The sequence below is a fragment of the Littorina saxatilis genome, linkage group LG17 (assembly GCF_037325665.1).
Source record: "Littorina saxatilis isolate snail1 linkage group LG17, US_GU_Lsax_2.0, whole genome shotgun sequence".
NCBI lineage: Eukaryota > Metazoa > Mollusca > Gastropoda > Littorinimorpha > Littorinidae > Littorina > Littorina saxatilis.
In genome coordinates, this window is record NC_090261.1 from 67,617,290 (window position 1) to 67,643,653 (window position 26,364).

At 42.3% G+C, this 26,364-nt stretch overlaps 1 protein-coding gene across 1 annotated transcript; it reads left to right on the forward strand.

The window, feature by feature from the left end:
• Positions 1-292: 292 nt before the first annotated feature.
• LOC138952291 (ankyrin repeat and death domain-containing protein 1A-like) lies at positions 293-25,938 on the forward strand. The gene is made up of 7 exons (XM_070323924.1): positions 293-466; positions 12,731-12,995; positions 15,794-16,068; positions 17,479-17,713; positions 20,349-20,600; positions 22,376-22,567; positions 23,212-25,938. Exons 1-7 carry the CDS (start codon positions 462-464, stop codon positions 23,833-23,835), a joined length of 1,848 nt encoding a protein of 615 aa, XP_070180025.1. The 5' UTR covers positions 293-461; the 3' UTR covers positions 23,836-25,938.
• The last annotated feature ends 426 nt before the right edge of the window (positions 25,939-26,364 follow it).

A 26,364-nucleotide genomic window follows, 5' to 3' on the forward strand; every position in this document is an offset into this window, starting at 1 on the left:
TTATAGTGTGTGCGTGTGTGTGTGTGTGTGTGTGTGTGTGTGTGTGTGTGTCTGTCTTTCTGTTGATCTGTCTGTCTGTATTTGTGTGTGATAGAGTGTGTGTGCGTGTGTGTGTGTATACACGTGTCTGTTTGACTTTTATATCTGTCTATCTGTTTCTGCGTACAAAATGCCACCTAACAAAATAATGAGTCATATGCCTACACCTCAAAATAACCATAATCAAACTGCGCGCGCATGAAATGTTTTTGTGCAGAGTTGCCTCCCTGCCAGGTCACATGACGTTCGTGTTTATGTTGATTCCGCAGAGGGGCTCGCTTACAGTCGCGCCAAGCGAGCTGTTTATTGTTTTTGTTAGCCTCGTGAAGGCTGGCACATCACACAACGATGCGAGGAGCTGAGTAATGCACTGTACCTGATGCACACCAAGAAATACCACGCGTAGAGACTGTGTCGTGAAAATGAGGTAAGTTATCAGATTGGCTTGATAAAAGTTTGTGTCGTCTGCATTGCTACGTGATGTTTATGTCGGAACAACTTCCCATGCCTTCTCTGTCTGTGTGCTACTTTTCATGTGAGCAATTACATTCTGTGCTGTGGCCGTCTTTCTCTCGTGTGCATGTTGCTGAACTTAGTTTTGCTGTCGTCTGCAACGACTGTACGTATGACACGATGTATTATGATTAACAAGGTAAAAGTAAAAATAATAACAAAAACAGACGCAGGGTGTTCTCAAGAGAATTACGCGATTATGCTGGATTAATTGCGATAAGTCTGTGGCAGACTTGGTGATTATAAACGGCTTACAGGGAAGTTCTGCAGCTATTTTGTATCTCCCATGTTCTTGATACATGTAGCTGCAATAATATATATGGGAATTTTAACAGTTATACCCAGCTTAAGGGAGATTGGAATCATTGCTTGTGTAATGAGAACATACTATTATGATATACATGTATGTGTATTGTGGAAGGAAAACGCAGAAGCTGTGTGTCTATCTGTCTGTCTTTATATGTCTGTATGCGTGTGTGTGTGTCTGTGTCTGTATTTGTGGGCATGTATGTGTGTATGTGTGATGAATGATCATGTAAAGTAACTAGATCCTAAATAACTTGCTGATGATATTTTGTTTCATTTGACTGTTCTTTTTAACAAACAATGGAATCCATTATGACAGACCTAATGATATAAATAGTGTCACTCTTTTCACTTCTTTTCTGTTCTACACCTTGCCATTTGTTTTAATTATCAGTTTAGGTTGTGAACTTGACCTTACTTCAGACAAGTGCAGATAAGACTTGAGGGGATCATGTGTTAGATGAAGACTAAGGCCCACTCCGCGTGACATCGCCTCACTGTCTCAGATCTTTCTTTCTTTATTTGGTGTTTAACGTCGTTTTCAACCACGAAGGTTATATCGCGACGGGGAAAGGGGGGAGATGGGATAGAGCCACTTGTCAATTGTTTCTTGTTCACAAAAGCACTAATCAAAAATTTGATCCAGGGGCTTGCAACGTATTACAATATATTACCTTACTAGGAGAATGCAAGTTTCCAGTACATACTGCTTGACTAAAATCTTTACAAAAATTGACTATATTCTATACAAGAAACACTTAACAAGGGTAAAAGGAGAAACAGAATCCGTTAGTCGCCTCTTATGACATGCTGGGGAGCATCGGGTAAATTCTTCCCCCTAACCTGCTTGTGTAATGAGAACTTCCCTCCACTTGGTCACATGCCAACAATAAGCAGTCCAGGTGTTCTGAGTGCACAGTGGTAATTATTTAAAGAATTAATTTTGTAAAAAGCTCTGGTGCCTAATTTCAAAATTTAATTCATAAAAAAAATTCAACTCGCCCCAGCAAACAGTCAGGGTGTTGATTTTTGGTGTGTGACCAAGTGGGTGGATGGTCTTATCCCATGTGACCAAGTGGGTGGATGGTCTTATCCCATGTGACCAAGTGGGTGGATGGTCTTATCCCATGTGACCAAGTGGGTGGATGGTCTTATCCCATGTGACCAAGTGGGTGGATGGTCTTATCCCATGTGACCAAGTGGGTGGATGGTCTTATCCCATGTGACCAAGTGGGTGGATGGTCTTATCCCATGTGACCAAGTGGGTGGATGGTCTTATCCCATGTGACCAAGTAGAGGGATGGTCTTATCCCATGTGACCAAGTGGAGGGATGGTCTTATCCCATGTGACCAAGTGGGTGGATGGTCTTATCCCATGTGACCAAGTGGGTGGATGGTCTTATCCCATGGTCAAGCCTGGCCACATCTTGTGAGGCGGAGTGACCCTTTTATACTCTTAGTTGCCTTGCATTGCAAGGTTTGGCTGCAGCCTTAAGGGCTCCGCTCATATATATATATGTAACTTCAGCAGGACCAACGACTCACTGCAGATTATCCCAGCCCCCTACAGGTTGCATGAAAGGAAAACAGGCCAAGTACTCGTCATAATCCCTATCCCTGAAACTGTGCAGGTATATTCTGCCCATTAGCTTTTGCAATGTTAAACTGGGTCACCGGCCATCATTGAATGAATGAGTCACCTGTCGCTATGCACAGGTTTTTATGAGACAGAAGGTTTGCCCTGGCCATTGATTCATGATATTACAGACGGGTTATTGCACAGGGTGGCATTTTTATGACTGTTTGAGCTTGCCATTGCCAAAAGATTATTGATAAAAATCACAAAGTGCTGTGACAAATACACAGTTAAAAAGTTAACATGTAAGTTGTAACATATGTATCACCTGTAGATGTGTGAACAGTGGAACCTCCCTTATACGACCCCCAATATGAGACTTAATTCCTCCCTTATACGACCCCCAATATGAGACTTAATTCCTCCCTTATACGACCCCCAATATGAGACTTAATTCCTCCCTTATACGACCCCCAATATGAGACTTAATTCCTCCCTTATACGACCCCCAATATGAGACTTAATTCCTCCCTTATACGACCCCCAATATGAGACTTAATTCCTCCCTTATACGACCCCCAATATGAGACTTAATTCCTCCCTTTTAAAACCTTATTTTCTCACATTTTATGTTCATAGCCCTTGTAAATTTACCTCCATTTTAAGACTCAATCCCTTCTTTTTAAGACCTGATATTCTCAGATTTGGAGGTCTTAAGGGGGGGGGGGGGGGTTCCACTGTATATACAGAGAGAGAGAGAGTTAGGGTGAGAGGGTGGATCTGTGTGTGTCGCTGAATTAATCATGCAGACATATGCCATTGTCAGAGAAGCTAAAGCTTGATCTTTGCCAAAGAAGATAAAACTATTAAAAGGGACCAGTCTGTTGTTTTCGGCAGTTGCTCTTAGAAACTGGTCACATTTGGCACTTGCAGTTGCTAGCTGGGTATCTTATCCATATCATTGATATAATTTGCAGAAGAGTAAATAATTAAGTAACACGCTGCTTTGCCAGATTATAGGATGGGAGGTTGTGGGCAGTGGGTAATGCTAAAATTGGATATATATATGTTATCACTTGTTGTTTGGTGGGCAATTCAGTTCTTTGTATGTCATCCTCAAATATCAGTTGGACAATACATCTGTCATGGAAGGAAGAGTGTTGCTGTCACACTACTCTCCCCCCCCCCCCCCAACACAAGTGCATGCACCTAATTTGACTTCTTTTGGAAGCTGATAACGATATAACTGAAGTCAAAGTTGCTTTACTTGCAGACAACCTAACTGTTAATTGATGTCGTGTAGCATTGATTTTAGAAAGAAACCTTGTAGGTCTAACAACTGGGGGGGGGGGGGGGGGGGGGTTAGACTGCTAGTGCTGAGCCCCCTCCTATAGCAACTCAAGGCAGAGAACTCAGATTATTTTGTCTCACACTCTGAATGCCAAGGCCATGTCTACTCCAGGAAATGTTGGCTGCTGCCAAGTTTCCACCCCTTCCAGAAGCTTGTTTATTCCTGTGGATAAAGGAACTGGCTGTTTTCACTGTAAAGAGCTCAGGTGGGGCAGGGAGTGGAGCGTCTGAGGTTGAACATGATTCATTGTGGCTGAAATAGGCACTTTGCATCTGTTGGGATCTTTGTAACGTCTGCTGGGGTCTGCTGGGATCTTTGTAACGGTCCCCAGGCTTCTGATTGTCACCCTTGTGTTTTCAATTGCTACTACTAAGACATAAGACATAGATAATTTATTGTCCATATATTTAATTACAATAGATGGAAAAGCATGGTTCATCTGCTCTTAAAACAACATAATATGACAACAACCTTAAAAAACAACAAGTCGCATAAGGCGAAATTACTACATTTAGTCAAGCTGTGGAACTCACAGAATGAAACTGAATGGACTGCATTTTTTCACAATGACCGTAGTCCGCCGCTAGTGCAAAAGGCAGTGTAAGTGACGAGCCTGTACATGTAAATGTGCTTCGAGTGTATCTCCCCGCCGCATTTGAAAACGTCTTTTAACAAGACCATGTTTCGACAGCCCAGACGGGGAGGATCCTCGATAGCTCACAGGGTATATAATGTTTTCCGCCGTTTTTTGAAGAATCCTTTCAAATTTGCTATTCCAAAAGTACCCTATGACACGACTCGAGTGGCAAAAAACATTCTCTGCAATTCCTGTCTCAGTCCGTGCAGCCGTTTCGGGTCCTATCGTCATCATACAAACATACACACAGACACACAAGAACCAGCTTTAAAAGTTAGATTATGTAGGAACCATGTGAACCAGTGATTTTTTCTTATGTACAACAGATACTACAGTATTTCTGCTTTATGAAAAGCAATATTTCAAAAACAAAACTAGAGATTTGAATTTTGACCACTTTTCCCCCTTTCTGTCACCAGTACTGAAGAACAACTCAATTACAAAATGCTATTGCACAAAAAACATGGAATTATAATGATTAAACATTAGATTAGACATTGTGTGTCGGTTTTTTTAATTTTAATTAACTGAAGGTTATGTAATGTTGCCATGCTCTCTCTGTCTCTCTCTCTCCATGCTTATTGCGTTTACATCTGTGTTTCTGATTATTGCATGGATGGAGAGAGAGAGAAAATAAAAGCCAGCCTGTACGTGCTATACAGATAGGATTTCATAATATGTGCAAGAACAACGAGAAACAACTACAGTGTAGTGAAATCTTTCTGAAGAATTTACTATTTCATGTGCCTCTGGATGCTGCATCACACTGGCTGGCGGCTCTACTCAGATGGTAAACACCACACTAAATTTTGTTGGATTCTTTGGATTCTTACCATCTGACTTGGGCTGCTAAGTTCTTGTGTTTTGTTCTTTCTTTCACACACAGATGAAGATAATATATTCTCCTACCATGCAGGCGCTCTCTGCTGTTGAATTGTAAAGCAATAGGGAGAGGGGGTGTGGCTGGTCTTCTTTGATCTAATCAGGGGTTTCCTTATACATATAACACATGTACATTTTGTAGAAGGGTGTGTTTTTGTACTGACTTGCTTGTGTGTTGTGTGTGCCTCTGTGTTTCTAATTATGACTGGTTTTCTGGGTGTATCTCTCAAGAAGAATTCGGTATTCCGTATTCTCTCAAGAATTACCAGAGAGAGAAACCATTGATGTAAGTGTCTAAGTCTGCTTCTTTTGCCAAACAAAATCAAATGGAAAGCCCTTAATTACCTGTGTTCTCCTTAGGATACAATCCCCATTTGATACTTTACCTAGTTTTACCGCCCTCCCTCCATCCCCTCCCTCCTCATCCTGAATAGAAAAACAACACCAGAGCATTTGGGGATTTTAAAAACTGTGTTTACCACTGGAGCCCCTCCCCCCCCCCCCCCCCACCAACCCCCTCTCCATTAAAGGTACCAGTAGTAGCTGGATGCTAAGACCTGATACTGGTTGTTGACTGCAGGAAAAAACAAGTCGCGTAAGGCAAAATTACTACATTTAGTCAAGCTGTGGAACTCACAGAATGAAATTGAACGTAGTCCGCCGCTAGTGCAAAAGGCAGTGAAAGTGACGAGCCTGTTTGGCGCGGTAGCGGTTGCGCTGTGCTTCATAGCACGCTTTACTGTACCTCTCTTCGTTTTTAACTTTCTGAGCGTGTTTTTAATCCAAACATATCATATCTATATGTTTTTGGAATCAGGAACCGACAAGGAATAAGATGAAAGTGTTTTTAAATTGATTTCGAAAATTTAATTTTGATCATAATTTTTAATTTTTTTAATTAATTTTCAGAACTTGTTTTTAATCCAAATATAACATATTTATATGTTTTTGGAATCAGAAAATGATGAAGAGTAAGATGAACGTAAATTTGGATCGTTTTGTAAAAAAAAATTTTTTTTTACAATTTTCAGATTTTTAATGACTAAAGTCATTAATTAATTTTTTTAGCCACCAAGCTGAAATGCAATACCGAAGTCCGACCTTTGTCGAAGATTGCTTGGCCAAAATTTCAATCAATTTGATTGAAAAATGAGGGTGTGACAGTGCCGCCTCAACTTTTACAAAAAGCCGGATATGACGTCATCAAAGACATTTATCGAAAAAATGAAAAAAACGTCCGGGGATATCATACCCAGGAACTCTCATGTCAAATTTCATAAAGATCGGTCCAGTAGTTTACTCTGAATCGCTCTACACACACACACACACACACATACACCACGACCCTCGTCTCGATTCCCCCTCTATGTTAAAACAGTTAGTCAAAACTTGACTAAATGAAAAAAGAGAAAAAGGAATGATTATTTATGTTATAAAAAAACATAAGTATTTAATCTATTCTATAGGAATAGGACAGGAAGGAAATAGAATAGGGCATACGTAAATAGTTGTAGGTATACCAGTGAGTTGGCTAGTTAACGCTAGGTAAGAGGTAGGATTGTTTTGATGATTTGATGCTTTGTTGGATTGCTTTCTGAATTGTTTGATGTTCATCCTAGTGTAAATAAAACCTTGTAATTGTTAAAAAAAAATTTCTTTTAAAGTAGCTGTATTTGAGGCCCCTAATGAGAGGGGCACTTCCCATGAAATGACCCCTTTTGTTGTCTCTTTGCCTACAGTGGAACCCCCTTTTAAGTCCCCCCAATTTAAGACTTCCTCCCTTTTAAGACTCTCCTTTCTCTCATGTTTTTTCCATATAGCCTCAGTAAATATACCTCGATTTAAAGACCTGATTTTCTCAGAAGTTCATGAAAATTTGGCTTCAGGATTCGGCTGTACTGCACTATATGTTTACCAAACTATAGCCGCCATGACAGCTGCCACCTGCAACGTAGGGACACTTTTGGCTCATGGTCAATAGGGTTTTCTTTTTTTGCAGACACCGCTGCATTAGCTTTAAGAAGTCTATAGTCTGCCCGGGATCTTCTTTTGGCAAAATGTATTTTGAGGTACAAGCGTACCACTGTATTGACTTTACAAATGATGTTTACGTTCATATAACTGAGAAAAGGCAAATGATGTTTACGTTCTGTTCATAGCTGAGAAAATCGGGTGCCAGGTAATCCATCTTCCAGCCCTGGTGCTTGAAAAGCTGAGCCTATTGTGTGTGTGGGTCTGTGAGAGCTGTCTTTGTTGCTGGTGCTTGAGTAGCTGAGCCCATTGTGTGTGTGGGTCTGTGAGAGCTGTCTTTGTTGCTGGCCTCTTTTCTTCTTTTGTCTGAGAGTTCCCAAAACAACCCTTATCATGTGAATGCGGCCCACCTTGTGACTGTACCCCCCCCTCCCATTCACTCCCTCCCTACCCACTCCCACCACACAAACACACACAATCACATACTCTTTCCCCACCCTGCCCCTACCTGAATATTCGATCTTGTGATTCTGCCTCCCCCACCCCCCCCTGTACACACTCACTCCATATGACTCCACCCCACCTCCATTCCCATTCTACACACACACACTTGAATACACACACACACACACACACACTCTCTCTCTCTCACCTTTACCTCACCCTACCTTGTGACTCTCCCCTCCTCCTCCTCCCCCTCCCCCTCCCAATCCACCCTCTTCTCTCACACCTACCCCACCTTACCTTTAGCTGACCGACTTTCTCACCTGCACCTGGAATCTTCTCTGCCAGCCTGCTTCTACGCATCTAAGGTGAGGCGGGGGAGGATACAGAGAGCGAGCACCTTGGGTCTTGTAGTAGGCACTATTATTCCGGAACCAGTAATTGGTCAGGTGGGTAGGGGGGTCTATGTATCATAAATCGTGTGCTGTCGCCCTAGTTTTTTTGCCCTGATTTTGTATGTGTTCCCCCCCTGATCAGTGATAGACTCCTGGCTAGAGGGGAAAGGGTGGGCCCTTGTTAAAGGCACCGTTCTTCCCTTAATTGTAAACGATTCAGGTCGCCCCATCTCAGATCTATCGGGCAGGCTTTTACATGGAATGAGACCATACCTCGATCTCAGTGAAGAATGGAGATGACCGTATTTTACTAGCCTACAAGGCGCATCTGATTTATTTCATTCTGACGTCTGCAACTTATCTGTGACCAGTAGTTAAAAACAAATCTTTGTCGTTGACAATATTCTCGTGATTTAATTGTTTCATTTGCACTTATTTGAAAAAAATCTCTACTGAAAGTCATTTTTGTCAAATACAAAATTAATTCATGAAAATGTTCTCACCCCCGTGCTGCACAGAGAGAAGTTAACAAGGCCTTTTTTTCTGTAAGGGTTGGACAGTTGATTTATTTGGTGTGTCCAGTCGGAGAGCTGGACGATTGATCTTTAATTCCTTGTAGAGGCCTAACAAAATCTGAGATGGTGACCCGAATTGTTTACACTTCAGGACTGTGCCTTTAAGGCTTTGGGTCCTTTTTGTTATTTACATGGGAAGGAATGTGCCTTTAACAAGGGCCCACCAAGCATCTATAGATATCACTGATCAGGATCGAACAGCACCAAAAAGGACTAAAGGCCGATGCCCGTAAGGTTTTGGGCCCTTTGTTGAGGTTTTGGTTTCTCTTCTGTCTGTCAGGCTGTGTTGGCAGAGCTTTATCACTAACCTGAGCGTAGTCTTGATAGGGTGCGGAGAGTGAGGGCAGAACATTGCTTATCAAATTATTAGCATGATTTGCCGCCCTATTTTGATAGCCTGAAATTAGATACTTGTACTCACGCTGTGTTCTTTTCACGCACCCACCGCCTCTCTGTCAGGTACTGCCTGTTTTTGTGTGTGCGTGAATGAGAGAGCAAGCCAGCACACAAGTGTGCATGTGTTGACATGTCTATATTTACCTGAATGAGTGTTGGATGTAACCCAGGCATATTTGTCAAATACACATGATACACATGCATGCAAGGTCATACAATTGCTGCAGAACTTCTTTTTGTTTCACCTCAGTTTGTAATACTTAATTGTTGCTCAGGTTTTTCGTGAATCTGCTGAGGCCTGGATTGACTAGACGGTCAAAAATTTAACTAGGGGGAAAATTGTTATGCATGAAAAAGATGTTTGATTCTCCTGCTGATTTGTATAGAATGAACTCCTTGGTTTATTTTTCTTGCAGATTTTGTGAAGATTGTCTGTGAACCGAAAGATTGTGCAATCATGTACAAAAAAAGTTTGAGAAAACGGCATAATGCAAATAATGGCAATGTATACATTCTTTCACTTCTTCTGCATGTCTTCCGAGAAACTTCAAAGAAATTTTGAGAACAAATTTTGTTTTTGTAACCAGGGATGGCCAGATCCCAAATGTTAACTCGCCAGCCGGGCGAGTAACTGCAAGAGAGTCACTAGCCCACCAGAAATGTCGCTGGCCCGGTGCACACCAAAGTTGCTCCATCTGATTTAAAACTCGATATTACAACCCAAAATGTTGCATTTGACCAGAATTTTCACTGGCCAGCCGAGCGAGTTGCCAGGCAGTTTCTACTAGCCCGGTGGATTTTTTACTGGCGACCGGGCGGACGATTTGGCCATCCCTGGTAACTTTTTTTTCAGAATTAGAAAATTGCTGGTGAGAGCGTGTGACTGCATGATACTTAGGGCCGGAACCCCACCCCTGGAAAAAGCATGTACCTTGCTTTGAGTGTTTTTTTTTATTTTTTTATTTTTGACTCACATGCGAAGCAAAAGTGAGTCTATGTACTCACCCGAGTCGTCCGTCCGTCCGGAAAACTTTAACGTTGGATATTTCTTGGACACTATTCAGTCTATCAGTACCAAATTTGGCAAGATGGTGTATGATGACAAGGCCCCAAAAAACATACATAGCATCTTGACCTTGCTTCAAGGTCAAGGTCGCAGGGGCCATAAATGTTGCCTAAAAAACAGCTATTTTTCACATTTTTCACATTTTCTCTGAAGTTTTTGAGATTGAATACCTCACCTATATATGATATATAGGGCAAAGTAAGCCCCATCTTTTGATACCAGTTTGGTTTACCTTGCTTCAAGGTCAAGGTCACAGGAGCTCTTCAAAGTTGGATTGTATACATATTTTGAAGTGACCTTGACCCTGAACTATGGAAGATAACTGTTTCAAACTTAAAAATTATGTGGGGCACATGTTATGCTTTCATCATGAGACACATTTGGTCACATATGATCAAGGTCAAGGTCACTTTGACCCTTATGAAATGTGACCAAAATAAGGTAGTGAACCACTAAAAGTGACCATATCTCATGGTAGAAAGAGCCAATAAGCACCATTGTACTTCCTATGTCTTGAATTAACAGCTTTGTGTTGCATGACCTTGGATGACCTTGACCTTGGGTCAAGGTCACATGCATTTTGGTAGGAAAAATGTGTAAAGCATGTGAGTCGTATGGGCTTTGCCCTTCTTGTTTTAAATAAATTTTGTGTGTGTCTCTAAAAAATTTTATTCAATGTGAAATCCGATGAGAAAAAGGTACCCCCCCCCCCCCCCCCCACAATGCTGCTCTTAACCCTCAAAACAAGGCCCAGAATGCACCAGATTGCACAGATTTTAACCGTTTTTCAAAACATTTCCGGGGGAGCGCGCTTGTGGCTTCGCAACTTCGCTGATTTGCCCCCCCCCATAAAAGGAGGAAACCCCCCCTTACAACTCATTTGGTCCGGCCCTGATACTGAACAGACAAGGAAGGCTGTTCAACAGTATGCACTATTACGCAACTTGGCTGCATGCCCAACTTGTTGTCGTTGAAAGATGTAGAGTGGATAAAGCCCTTCTAAGACCTCCACTTTGTTTGTTTGTTCGTTCATGGGCTGAAACTCCCACGGCTTTTACGTGTATGACCGTTTTTACCCCGCCATTTAGGCAGCCATACGCCGCTTTCGGAGGAAGCATGCTGGGTATTTTCGTGTTTCTATAACCCACCGAACTCTGACATGGATTACAGGATCTTTTTCGTGCGCACTTGGTCTTGTGCTTGCGTGTACACACGGGGGTGTTCAGACACCGAGGAGAGTCTGCACACAAAGTTGACTGAGAAATAAATCTCTCACCGAACGTGGAGACGAACTCACGCTGACAGCGGCCAACTGGATACAAATCCAGCGCGCCACCGACTGAGCTACATCTCCGCCCCAGACCTCCACTTTAAGACTGCCTCCCTTTTAAGCCCTCTTTTCTAGACTTTCTGTTGATAACCTGTGTACATTTACTCCCATTTGAAGACTCCTTTTTGAGGCCTGGTATTCTCAGATTGATGGAGGTCTTAAAAGGGGGGTTACCTGCTGTACCGGATGAAGAAAGGATGCTGAAAAATAAAACACCAGAAACTGAGAAAGGCAGTGAGCCAAGATCCTGTCAGGAAATTTCGCATGAGATTTTGGAATCTAATCTAAAACACAGCATGGCAGCAACAGCAGAGCTGCGCAGCACTCAACCGAGTGTAGCTGTACAATGACTAACGACATTCCCTGGACATTCCCCGCTGTCTCATTCGCACACTTCTTGTGAGTTATGGGTGTTGCAACTGTGAGAGGCCTTAATTGTTTTGCCAATTGTAAAAAGTGCTTGAATTGGTGGCATGGCACCATTCCTGCTTGACCTACTTTCTTTGTACTCGCAGAACCTCATTATCTGTTCTATCTTTGACCCATTTTCTGCCCCCCCCCCTCCTCCCCCCTAATTCTATCATCCTCCACCCACCGTCTTCAAGCAATATCATATAAACACTCCTTTCTTTTTTCACATTTTGTCTAGATGTTTCCATGGGCAAAGTTTGGTTTGTTGAAATCTTGTCTGAAGAGTAGATGTGATGTGTGACACTCCAAGTTTTTGGATAGCAGTACAGGACTCTGACCTCCGGTGTTCTTGTTGTAGACATAAACGAGTGTGTGTGAAGATGCATCGTGGTTCAGCGGTCAAGCGGTATGAATCAAACGTAGATCAGGACTGAGTAGCATGAAGTGAAAACTGGGTGGCAACCAAATGGGATGTGAAACACAGCTGCTCGTGTCGGATTGGTTGAAATTGAAATTTGTTGTGATTTCACCACCCAGTTTCGTTTCGTGCACCAAAAATGCAATGCTGTAGCAAACAGTAATGTTACACAAAAACAGAATAATCAAAAAACAACAAAAAGTGGAATAATAAGTGAAATAGACTAAAATTCTTCTACGAATGCTTTTCTTTATGTTACAAAAAAAAGACTCTTGGCAATGCCAATTATGTGTCTTTGTGTAGGTCTTTGCTTGAGACTTTGTGAACGGACCTTACTACAGATGTGTGCACATTCTACTGTTAATAATAAAGTGATTATTTCAAAGCTGTAACATGTGGATGCATGATTTGTGTTTGCAGTCGGATCATTGATGACATCTTCGGCAACAAGTGTGAGCAAGTGGTACAGCGCGTCAGATCATCAGCCAACCCCGTCAGCCCGTCAGATGCCCAAGATGGACTCTTCGCTGCGTGCACCTTGTCATGTGACGTGTGTGCGGGGGCCATGTTGCAGGCAGGGGCAGCAACTGAGGCCAGGGACAGCGAGCATTACACGCCCTTGGTGCGAGCAGCGCAGAGAGGGGGGGTGAAGGTGGTCAAACTGCTGCTGGAATGGGATTGTCAGGTCAGTGATGATGATAATCTTTTCTTCCTTTTTACATTTAGTGAAGTTTTGACTAAATGTTTTAACGTTGACCGGGAATCGAGATGAGGGTCGTGATATATGTATGTATGTATGTATGTATGTATGTATGTATGTGTGTATGTGTGTATGTATGTATGTATACATTGATTCAGAGAAAACTACTGGACCGATCTTCATGAAATTTCACATGAGAGTTTCTGGGTATAATATCCCCAGACGTTTTTTTCATATTTTCGATAAGTATCTTTGATGACGTCATATCCGGCTTTTTGTGAAAGTTGAGGCTGCACTGTCATGCCCTCATTTTTCAATCAAATTAATTGAAATTTTGGTCAAGCAATTTTCGACGAAGACCGGACTATAGGATTGAATTTCAGCTCGGCAGCGTAAAAATTAGTTAATTAGTTTGCTCATTAAAGTTGTCATTAAAATCTAATTTTCACTAGCAGATTTAAAAATGATTTCATGGTATTCCTCAATTTCTCCTGATTTCAATAACATATACATATGTCATGTTTACTATAAAAATGTGCTCAGAATTAAGGAAAATAAGAAATAAGAAAATAAGTACTGCGTTCGCGCACTTCGCGGAGACGAGCGTGACCAGTCTCAGTTTTTTGTTGTGGTTAGTCAAGACTATCTTTATATAGTCTCGGCGATGACTGTTTTTTGGGTGTTAATCTGTTCCTTTCATGCCGACAGCTTGACTAAATGATTTTATATCGCTTCACGCGACTTGTTTATTTTATTTCTATTTTTATTTTTTGTATTTTACTGCCCTAACACCTGTGCCTGTACCGATGTGCTCTCACACCGCCCCGTCCCAGCATCTGCTGCTCCGTCCTCATCTCAATTTCGTTCTGCTGCCAAACTTATCGATTGTTCTCTCCTCTCTTTTTTATGTTTAAATGGAAGTAGGATATTGTAGGATGTACTGTACATGTATTGCTATTGGTGTAGACCCTACCTCAGGGCAGGGCAGGTACAAACTCACGCTTGAAAAGTCAATATGAATTTGTTTAATTCTCCTGTCCTGAGCAGCTTGTGCTGATGTATAGCACATGCCACCTCAGGACAAATTCAGACTTTATGCATGAATACTTTCTTTTTCCTTCTCACAACATGCATAGGCATACAAATACATGTGACATGCAGGCACAGACACACGCAGACACAGACAGAAACACATACACACACACACACGCACGCACACACACATGCACAGACACACACAGATACACTCACTCACACTTACACGCTCTCACACACACACACACAAACACACTCACACACACACATACACACACACACACACACAATTTTTCAGCTGTGTAAGAGTCGGTAGCGTCGATCACCATTTCAGCAGAAAACAGAAGTAAATATATTCAAAATGATGGCGCCTTACCCCTACCAGAAAATACCTCAACCAGCTCATGTTTAAGACTTTTTGATTGATTTATGAACTAATTAAACTCAAGCTGCTACTTCTTTTGATGTCTTCTAACGGGAAACGAAAGCACTCAAATATTAATTATATATAATCATCTCATAGGCTACTGAAGCTTTCAGTATGAACCTTCTCTCTGAGTTTCTGGCAGTCATGCATGCAAGCGCATAACTTTAGCGACAACTTTTCAGGCAAAGATCATTGCTGAAGAAAACAAACCAAACCAAACCAACAGGGTTTTGTGCATTGCTGCATTTATACACTAGAGAGGATGTTTAGCTATGTTAACATGGGTCAGTACAGTGGAACCCCCGTTTTAAGACCCCCAATTAAAGACACCCTCCCTTTCGAGACCCCTTTTTTTTTTTATAGATTTTTTGTTCAAAGCCTCAGTAAATATACCCCCATTTTAAGACTCCCTCATTTTTGACTCACATGCGAAGCAAAAGTGAGTCTATGTACTCACCCGAGTCGTCCGTCCGTCCGTCCGTCCGTCCGTCCGGACGTCCGGACGTCCGTCCGTCCGGACGTCCGTCCGGAAAACTTTAACGTTGGATATTTCTTGGACACTATTCAGTCTATCAGTACCAAATTTGGCAAGATGGTGTATGATGACAAGGCCCCAAAAAACATACATAGCATCTTGACCTTGCTTCAAGGTCAAGGTCGCAGGGGCCATAAATGTTGCCTAAAAAACAGCTATTTTTCACATTTTTCACATTTTCTCTGAAGTTTTTGAGATTGAATACCTCACCTATATATGATATATAGGGCAAAGTAAGCCCCATCTTTTGATACCAGTTTGGTTTACCTTGCTTCAAGGTCAAGGTCACAGGAGCTCTTCAAAGTTGGATTGTATACATATTTTGAAGTGACCTTGACCCTGAACTATGGAAGATAACTGTTTCAAACTTAAAAATTATGTGGGGCACATGTTATGCTTTCATCATGAGACACATTTGGTCACATATGATCAAGGTCAAGGTCACTTTGACCCTTATGAAATGTGACCAAAATAAGGTAGTGAACCACTAAAAGTGACCATATCTCATGGTAGAAAGAGCCAATAAGCACCATTGTACTTCCTATGTCTTGAATTAACAGCTTTGTGTTGCATGACCTTGGATGACCTTGACCTTGGGTCAAGGTCACATGTATTTTGGTAGGAAAAATGTGTAAAGCAGTTCTTAGTGTATGATGTCATTGCTAGGTTTAGGTCAAGCATGTGAGTCGTATGGGCTTTGCCCTTCTTGTTAAGACCTGATTTTCTCAGATTTGTGGAGGTCGTAAAAGGGGGGTTCCGGTACTGTACTGATGTTGTGTCCACCAGGTGAACAACCCTGGCGGTCAGCAGAGCAACACAGCTCTCCACATGGCCGCAGCAGAGGGTTACCTGGACTGTTGCCAGGTGTTGATCGCCGCCGGCGCTACGGTCAATGCACAGAACGCTCAGGAGGACACGGCTCTGATTCTGGCGTCGCTGCACGGCCACCTGCCCATCGTGCGCTACCTGTTGCAGCACGCAGCCTCCATCAGGAAGAGGGGGTACCATGAGCGGACAGCGCTGCACTGCGCTGCGGAGGGGGGACACCTCAGTCTCTGCAGGTGAGTGCTTGGGGGAGGGGGGAGGGTAAGTTAATTTTGCAGACTGACAGAGAAGTGTCATTTGCAAAATGAATTCAGCAAAAAAAATGTGGACTGTGTACAGAAAGCAGCCAGGATGTTGGCTTTTGGTATGTGTCCCAGGGCCAGGATGTTGGCTTTTGGTATGTGTCCCAGGGCCAGGATGTTGGCTTTTGGTATGTGTCCCAGGGCCAGGATGTTGGCTTTTGGTATGTGTCCCAGGGCAAGGATGTTGGCTTTTGGTATGTGTCCCAGGGCCAGGATGTTGGCTTTTGGTATGTGTCCCAGGGCAAGGATGTTGGCTTTTGGTATGTGTCCCAGGGCCAGGATGTTGGCTTTTGGTATGTGTCCCAGGGCAAGGATGTTGGCTTTTGGTATGTGTCCCAGGGCAAGGATGTTGGCTTTTGGTATGTGTCCCAGGGCAAGGATGTTGGCTTTTGGTATGTGTCCCAGGGCCAGGATGTTGGCTTTTGGTATGTGTCCCAGGGCAAGGATGTTGGCTTTTGGTATGTGTCCCAGGGCAAGGATGTTGGCTTTTGGTATGTGTCCCAGGGGAAGGATGTTGGCTTTTGGTATGTGTCCCAGGGGAAGGATGTTGGCTTTTGGTATGTGTCCCAGGGGAAGGATGTTGGCTTTTGGTATGTGTCCCAGGGCAAGGATGTTGGCTTTTGGTATGTGTCCCAGGGCAAGGATGTTGGCTTTTGGTATGTGTCCCAGGGCAAGGATGTTGGCTTTTGGTATGTGTCCCAGGGCAAGGATGTTGGCTTTTGGTATGTGTCCCAGGGCAAGGATGTTGGCTTTTGGTATGTGTCCCAGGGCAAGGATGTTGGCTTTTGGTATGTGTCCCAGGGCAAGGATGTTGGCTTTTGGTATGTGTCCCAGGGCAAGGATGTTGGCTTTTGGTATGTGTCCCAGGGCCAGGATGTTGACTTTTGGTATGTGTCCCAGGGCAAGGATGCTCCTGCACCATGTGCACGCCTCAACACATGTATGGTGCTTTACATGATGGCTTACGTGTAGAGGAATCAACGTATTTTAAACTCCTAGAATCAAGACTTACAAACAGGAAAAGTGTCTGTGTGGAATGGTAAATCAAATACAATATTGACCATTCACAGTGTTGTTGAACGATGGTTGCGGCAATGTCAAGCTGTAGTCATTGCATTCTAGAACGCTGATGTTCACATTTTAACATACTGAATTCACATATATTAACTGTATTTCAGTGTGTGTGTGTGTGTGTGTGTGTGCGTGCGTGTGGGCAGTTTGCTATTTTAAATCGCCGTGAGCTCCGCGGTGAGAAGGGGCGAATAATAAGAGTTCATCATTATTTATAACATGTTTTATGCCGGGCTGAATAAAAGTTTGCAATCTTGTACACCTGTGCATCAGATACCTGCTGAGCTGCAACGCCAGCCTGGAGGAGGAGGACACGTTCGGAAACACGCCGCTCATCAACGCCGCCGAGCGGGGAGTGACGGAACTGCTGGCACTGCTGCTGGGACACGGCTGTGACGTCAACCGCATGAGTCACAGCGCAGCCACCGCACTGCATTATGCTGCGCAGCATGGCGCTGTCAACTGCTGCAAGGTGCTGCTGGAGGCAGGCGCAGAGATTGATGCACAGGTGAGAAATGTCATAGTGTTACTTTTGACTTTGATAGCACAGGTGAGAAATGTCATAGTGTTACTTTTGACTTTGATAGCACAGGTGAGAAATGTCATAGTGTTACTTTTGACTTTGATAGTACAGGTGAGAAATGTCATAGTGTTACTTTTGACTTTGATAGCACAGGTGAGAAATGTCATAGTGTTACTTTTGACTTTGATAGCACAGGTGAGAAATGTCATAGTGTTACTTTTTACTTTGATAGCACAGGTGAGAAATGTCATAGTGTTACTTTTGACTTTGATAGCACAGGTGAGAAATGTCATAGTGTTACTTTTGACTTTGATAGTACAGGTGAGAAATGTCATAGTGTTACTTTTGACTTTGATAGTACAGGTGAGAAATGTCATAGTGTTACTTTTGACTTTGATAGCACAGGTGAGAAATGTCATAGTGTTACTTTTGACTTTGATAGCACAGGTGAGAAATGTCATAGTGTTACTTTTGACTTTGATAGCACAGGTGAGAAATGTCATAGTGTTACTTTTGACTTTGATAGCACAGGTGAGAAATGTCATAGTGTTACTTTTGACTTTGATAGCACAGGTGAGAAATGTCATAGTGTTACTTTTGACTTTGATAGCACAGGTGAGAAATGTCATAGTGTTACTTTTGACTTTGATAGCACAGGTGAGAAATGTCATAGTGTTACTTTTGACTTTGATAGCACAGGTGAGAAATGTCATAGTGTTACTTTTGACTTTGATAGCACAGGTGAGAAATGTCATAGTGTTACTTTTGACTTTGATTGCACAGGTGAGAAATGTCATAGTGTTACTTTTGACTTTGATAGCACAGGTGAGAAATGTCATAGTGTTACTTTTGACTTTGATAGCACAGGTGAGAAATGTCATAGTGTTACTTTTGACTTTGATAGCACAGGTGAGAAATGTCATAGTGTTACTTTTGACTTTGATTGCACAGGTGAGAAATGTCATAGTGTTACTTTTGACTTTGATAGCACAGGTGAGAAATGTCATAGTGTTACTTTTGACTTTGATAGCACAGGTGAGAAATATCATAGTGTTACTTTTGACTTTGATTGCACAGGTGAGAAATGTCATAGTGTTACTTTTGACTTTGATAGCACAGGTGAGAAATGTCATAGTGTTACTTTTGACTTTGATAGCACAGGTGAGAAATGTCATAGTGTTACTTTTGACTTTGATTGCACAGGTGAGAAATGTCATAGTGTTACTTTTGACTTTGATTGCACAGGTGAGAAATGTCATAGTGTTACTTTTGACTTTGATAGCACAGGTGAGAAATGTCATAGTGTTACTTTTGACTTTGATAGCACAGGTGAGAAATGTCATAGTGTTACTTTTGACTTTGATAGCACAGGTGAGAAATGTCATAGTGTTACTTTTGACTTTGATAGCACAGGTGAGAAATGTCATAGTGTTACTTTTGACTTTGATTGCACAGGTGAGACATGTCATAGTGTTACTTTTGACTTTGATAGCACAGGTGAGAAATGTCATAGTGTTACTTTTGACTTTGATAGGACAGGTGAGAAATGTCATAGTGTTACTTTTGACTTTGATAGCACAGGTGAGAAATGTCATAGTGTTACTTTTGACTTTGATAGCACAGGTGAGAAATGTCATAGTGTTACTTTTGACTTTGATAGCACAGGTGAGAAATGTCATAGTGTTACTTTTGACTTTGATAGCACAGGTGAGAAATGTCATAGTGTTACTTTTGACTTTGATAGCACAGGTGAGAAATGTCATAGTGTTACTTTTGACTTTGATAGCACAGGTGAGAAATGTCATAGTGTTACTTTTGACTTTGATAGCACAGGTGAGAAATGTCATAGTGTTACTTTTGACTTTGATAGCACAGGTGAGAAATGTCATAGTGTTACTTTTGACTTTGATAGTACAGGTGAGAAATGTCATAGTGTTACTTTTGACTTTGATAGTACAGGTGAGAAATGTCATAGTGTTACTTTTGACTTTGATAGCACAGGTGAGAAATGTCATAGTGTTACTTTTGACTTTGATAGCACAGGTGAGAAATGTCATAGTGTTACTTTTGACTTTGATAGCACAGGTGAGAAATGTCATAGTGTTACTTTTGACTTTGATAGCACAGGTGAGAAATGTCATAGTGTTACTTTTGACTTTGATAGTTGAACCTCCCTTTTAAGACCTTGCTTCTTGAGATTTGCTGTTTAGAACCTCTGCAAATCGACCTCCATTTTAAGACTCCCTCCTATTAAAAACCTGATTTTCTGAGATTTGTTGAGTTCATAAAAGGGGGGTTCCACTGTACATAGAACGTACCCAAAATGTGAGAAAATCAGCCCTTGAAAGAGATGGAGTCTGAGAATGGAGCTAAAGTTAAGGAGACTACAAACCGAAAATAGGAAAAGTTGGGTCCCAGAAGGGGAAAGGTTTAAGTTGGGGGGGGGGGGGGGGGAGTTCCACTGTGCTGCTGTTTGTTCTTTGAAAGTAAATTAAATTTGCATGCGCTACAAGGGAGGCGATTGCATGTGATTGTGAAGACGAAAGAGAGTGGATGGTAAATTCATAAAATGCAAACATGAATTCAGAATCACAGTGCATTGTTTTTCCTCCAATGACAGGACATTCGTCGCTTCACCCCTCTGATGATGTCAGCGCTCAACGGTCACCTGGAGGTCGTGCGACTGCTGCTGGAGTTCAAGGGCAACGTCAGCATGGCCGCCTACAATCGCCGGACGGCTCTCCATCTGGCCGCTGAGCGCGGGAAGCGGGAATGCTGCGAGCTCTTGCTGGACGCCGGGGCCTGCATTGACGCTCAGGACGGGTTGGGATGCACACCGCTTCACGTTGCTCTCATGAAAGGGCAGGTGCAGGTTGGTTTGTTTTCTTGGTTTTGTTGAAAGCTATGCACAGGTGTTTTTGTCTTTGTCAATAACTGAATAAATAAAAAAACAAGAATTGTAGGTTAACTGAATGTTTATTTTTGACAAAACAAAACGTTACATTTACTTGTGTTATCATTTGTCAATAAGAAATGTGTCATAAACCTACAATTCTTGTTTTTAGATTCTGAATTTTAGAATGTTACCAGTCTATCATGTTTGGATTTCTTGTCAGTAACTGTTTTGGCCTATCACCACATGCATGTCCCTCACAGACTAGTGGCCTGCCAGGACGTAAAATCCCCAATAGTTGCTTCCAATAACTGCAAATTTAGCTTTTGGGGAGACTAGGAATTAGTGGGTCGAGCTTGGTGAATACCTTTCATGAACCCTCTCCGATTACCGTGATACCTGCAACGTGAAACCCCTTTCATGAAAATGAAGACACCTTCCAATATAGGACAGAAATTTCTGTTGTTCCTTTGTCTGTTGTCATGATAGAAGTATACCTGCTTTGAAAGCATACCTGCAATGTAGGGACACTTGTGGCTGGTTTGTTTGTTTGTTTGTTTAACGCCCAGCGGGCCGACCACGAAGGGCCATATCAGGGCGGTGCTGCTTTAACATATAACGTGCGCCACACACAAGACAGAAGTCGCAGCACAGGCTTCATGTCTCACCCAGTCACATTATTCTGACACCGGACCAACCAGTCCTAGCACTAACCCCATAATGTCAGACGCCAGGCGGAGCAGCCACTAGATTGCCAATTTTAAAGTCTTAGGTATGACCCGGCCGGGGTTCGAACCCACGACCTCCCGATCACGGGGCGGATGCCTTACCACTAGGCCAACCGTGCCGGTCCTTGTGGCCGGTCCCAAGGGTGTCCTTTCATCACAGGTACCACTGTACCTTTTTATTCCATTGACATTAATACGGCTCATGCGAAAGTCCGTTAACTGAGAATCAGTTCAATGTAGAAATAAGATAAACTGCCCAAGAAGCAAGATAATGTTGCTTGCATAGAGGAAGGCAGAGCTGCCAACCCTCACGGATTTTCCGGGAATCTCCTGAATTTGACAACTTCTCCCTGCTCATATTCAAGACTAAACAGTCCCCCTGGACCCCCTGGCTCCTGGATTTTGACTTCAGAAGGTTGGCAGCTATGGGAAGGGGAGTAACCACAGGCAGTTTCTGCCTCATTAATAAGGCCAGATATTTTACACACAGATAAAATATCATCCTTAAGAAGCAGCGACATGCTGCCAAAAATATGATGAAGAATTTACCAAAACTAGTTTCTGTTGTGTTTTCTATTTGTGTTGACAGATAAATATGTTTGGAGCAAAGAAAAAAAAGCAAAAGTCAAGATAGAAAAAAAGCATGAATAGTGAGTTCTTTCAATCAAAGCATGAATAGTGAGTTCTTTCAATCAAAGCATGAATAGTGAGTTCTTTCAATCAAAGCATGAATGGTGAGTTCTTTCAATCAAAGCATGAATAGTGAGTTCTTTCAATCAAAGCATGAATGGTGAGTTGTTTCAATCAAAGCATGAATAGTGAGTTGTTTCAATCAAAGCATGAATAGTGAGTTCTTTTAATCAAAGCATGAATAGTGAGTTCTTTCAATCAAAGCATGATTATTTTTAAAAACGGATGAGCGTTGTGTACTACCAGCCTATAGGCAGTTTTGACGGCTGGAAATGGCACACACACATGGTATACAGGGTGTGTTATCATTTGGTCATCTCATACCTATTTCTGCAGGTGATGCAGTTTCTCATCGCCAGTGGAGCGGACATGAACCGTCGTCCTGACAACGGCAACAGCCTGATGCACATTGCGGCTATAGGCGGCAGTGAGCAGTGCTGTTCGTTGCTATGGAAACGAGGTTGTGACATCAATGACAGGAACAGTGACGGCAACACACCTCTCTACTGTGCTGTCAAAAACAAACAGGTGGGTTTCTTTTGCTGTATGTTTTACTTTTGACCATTTCTGCGACTTTGGGCATTGTTGACATTGCCTCTGACTAGAGAAACATGAGGTCAAGATGTAAACAAAGTTTACTGTGCTTACTGACTTCCACTTCAAACTGAATTTCTACAAGTTCCAGGAAGTAGGGACCATAGTACACTGTAAAGCAGATGAAAAGTAGTGGAAAACTGTCGTTGGATGCTCATAACAATAAGGGAATTGTACTTTTGTCACTCTAGCAATTGCAATGGTTGTTCAAAGAACAGTTATTGACACGAAAGTCTTTTTTGTACAATGATAGTTGGTCATGGGCTCATGCGGCAAAGCCATTATGATTAACCCTTTCCACTGCCTGTAGGATGTCAGCAGATGACCTGTGTAACTTGCTTTAATGGCAACAAACCGTTCAATAAACAACAGAAGAAGGCAAACAACACACAAGCAATGTGTGCGTGGTGTATTCATATACATCAAGGGCACACTGTACGAGAGTTGTCAGTTCAGGTAATTACAGGTAATTCATTGGAATTCCCCAATTAAGACCCACACATTTAAGACTCACTCCCTTTTAAAACCCTTGTTTCTCAGACTTTCTGTTCATAGCCTTTGTAAATTTACCCCCACAGGTGAAGACAGCCAAATTTCTGATGGAGGCGGGGTGCGACATCAACGTGCAAGGGATCCACGGCATGACGGCGCTCAACGAGGCCGCCCTCATCAACCACACCCTCCTCCTCCAGACACTGCTCCTCCAGGGCGCCGACCCCAGCATTCCTGACGATGCCGGAACTCTACCGCTCTGGTTTGTCGTCGACCACGCCTCCCAGGAGAACGTACTCCTTGTTTTAGCGGCCGGTCGATCGTTCCAGTCTCGGTCAACTCTCAACCCCACGGCCACTCCGACCAACCCAGTGGAGCTAGCCGCTCAGAAACGACAGTATCAGTTGCTGGACTGGATGCTAGCAGTGTACGGGGAGGAGGCAGCCAACTGTCTGCGCCAGTACTTACCAGCCTTAGAACAGACACACAGCGAGTCAGAGTTGAAGACATTGGGAAAAATGGTGAGGAGCCCACAGTCGCTGCTTCGGTGCTGTCGTCTGGGTATACGTAGAGTGGTCAGGGGAGACTCAGTGTCCACGCCAAACGTTCTGAAATCCCTCACGCTGCCTCAGATGTTGAAATCCTACGTCGGTTTGCACGATCTGGTTTCCGAGTTCAAACTCAGCCAGTCCCTCCCTTCAGGCTCTTGAGTATATGTGCAAGAGTCTAGGGTAGAGACTTTTGCTTGGATAAACAGTAACCTTAACGCAGTTTATCTGGGACTTAAGTCTCTAAACTCCACTCCTGCATACCAACCCTAAGTTGCTTGTTTTAAACTTGATTCATCTACAACATTGATTGATTTGCTGAGTTTGGACGGAATTGACTGCTGAATTTAACCAGTCTCTTGCAATTAAATACTGAGTTAAACGCCTGTACAGGTGTTCAGTCCTTTAAATTCAGGGCAGATCATGCTGAGCTCTGCACTTGCTGAGTTTATACTACAGTTTATGGAATGTGTCTGCTGAGGTTTAGCCACATTTACATAGAGTTTGAGCAAGGGTCTGGTTGCTGGTCTGTTTCCAAGGATGGGTTAGTGCTTCCAGTCAGTGGGCTGCTCACATTCGTGAATGGAGGGTATGCTGTAAACTGTGCAAATGACAATGTGACAGCTAGCTCATAAGAAAAATCTCAATTTCTTTTGAATTTTTCCAACAAATATGTACAGAAACTATGCACAGGGACGTTGTAAGGAAAATTGGCTGTTAAACTTTTAATAATTTTGCAGAAATATTTGGTATGTACATAGGTAAAACCTTTTAGAGCCCCGAAAGCTCAAAATGTAAGCATCAGAAAATTTTCACCCACAAGCATTTTTCAGGAAAGTATGTTGTGTGACTTATACCAGGTTCCATATACAATTGAACCTGTCGATAACGACCACCCAAGGGACCAACTAAAAGTGGTTTTTATGGACAGGTGGTCACCATGGAAAGGTGAATTACATAGGGAAAAGATTGTCGGGGATCCTTTGAGGTGGTCGTGGTTGGCAGGTGGTCGTTTTAGGGGAGTCGCATGGGCAGGTTCGACGATATATTTGCTATCACATGTGTGGAACAAATGATTTTTCTGCTTATTCTACCCACCAGTTTATTGTATAGAATGGGTTTTTTTCCTTGTGAGGATAGCTTTTGTTTTATTTATTTATTTATTTATTTGCTTATTTCTTTAATACGTTTTATGGAGCCTTTATTTTCTTCATATTCATCATGTTAAATTTTTTTTTATATAAATTGGGTTTGCTTATTTGGTGGTTGAGTGTTTTTGCTTATATGCTTAAAGCACCACCACCCTGTCACCTCCCCCTCCCCCCCCAATTTGTTCTAGTGGAAGGATGAATGAATCAATAATTGAGTGTGAAACAGGAAAACTTGGTGAAAGCTGCTAAATGACTATACTTTTGAATTATAAGATACATTTAATTAATATAAAAAAAACACCAGTAACCAGGTTAGGTACGTTTAAATCAATATTTTAGCATGTAACTGCCTTCTTCAGGATGGTATGGAATGACGGCACGTGATATACAGTGTAATGAATTGTCATGATGATTAATGACGTCATAATATTTCTCGCGTGTTTTTACATTTAGTCAAGTTTTGTTTCTTTCTCTGGCGTTCTAACTCTTCTAATTTTTATAAGATACATTAATGCTGTGATACACCACACCTGACTTTCTCGTTGAGATAATAAGGTGTTCTATGTCTATGTCTGTATAATTAGAGTTCCTAGGATATACTAAGTACTTGTCATTAGTGTATATTAATAGTAGATGGGAGTGGAATATTTCACTGTCTGTAAGCTGTGAGTATTAATGAAAGTGCAATACATACATGCATCCCAGCTAAGAATAAAAATAAAAAAAGCCTAACATTTAGATTAAGGACTGTAGAAAGAATAAGGGGATATAGCTCAGTCCACAGCATGTGTGGCTTGAAACACCAGTTGATCGCTATGAACGTGGGTTTGACATTCAGTTCAGTGGCGGATTTACTTTCAGAGCCAAGCTTGTGCACGCAACTCTTCTGATTTTTCCAAACAGTCCTGTGTGCACCAATACACTGGATTAAGAATATACCCAAACTCACAGCAAAAGTCTCAAGGCTTGGAAAACACAAATATACGCATGCAGAGAAGGAAAAAAGTTGGTAGCATAACTCCATATCATATTCACTATTCCCAGGGATAGTAGCCCATTTTGTGTTGTTCTCAGGAAATTCCAGAACGACAAGCATGATGAGAAAAAATAAAAATAACAAGAAATTCCTCCGAGGTAGGAAAAACACCCCCGTCCTTACCATTCTCACTGCCACCAACTGAGAAGGTTATTTCCCTTTGACCATTAATATGTCCCTCTATAAGTCCTTGTAGAATCTTAATCCACCAATAACTCCCTAACCGTGTGTTTGACTGGTCCCAATTTTTGTAAGGACCGTCTCAGGAATGTATAGAACCTGTTCACCAAGTTTGGTGACGATCGGTCCGTTCATTCTTGAGATCTATATGCGAACACAAACACACAAACAAACAAACACATCGACCGAATCCTATACACACCCCTATACCGGGGGTGTAAAAAAGATGCATGGTTATTTTTCAGTTGTAGCTAGGGTCAGTCATGTAGAAACTGTGCAACCTGTTGAACAAAACGAGCGCTAGTGTGACAAGTTATCGTCGCG

Bases quoted from the DNA above. Each gene is read 5' to 3' on its own strand.
- LOC138952291 (XM_070323924.1), top strand. The intron at 16,069-17,478 runs GTGAGTGCTTGG...CCTGTGCATCAG, and splicing joins GGACACCTCAGTCTCTGCAG to ATACCTGCTGAGCTGCAACG. The intron at 22,568-23,211 runs GTGGGTTTCTTT...TTACCCCCACAG, and splicing joins GTGCTGTCAAAAACAAACAG to GTGAAGACAGCCAAATTTCT.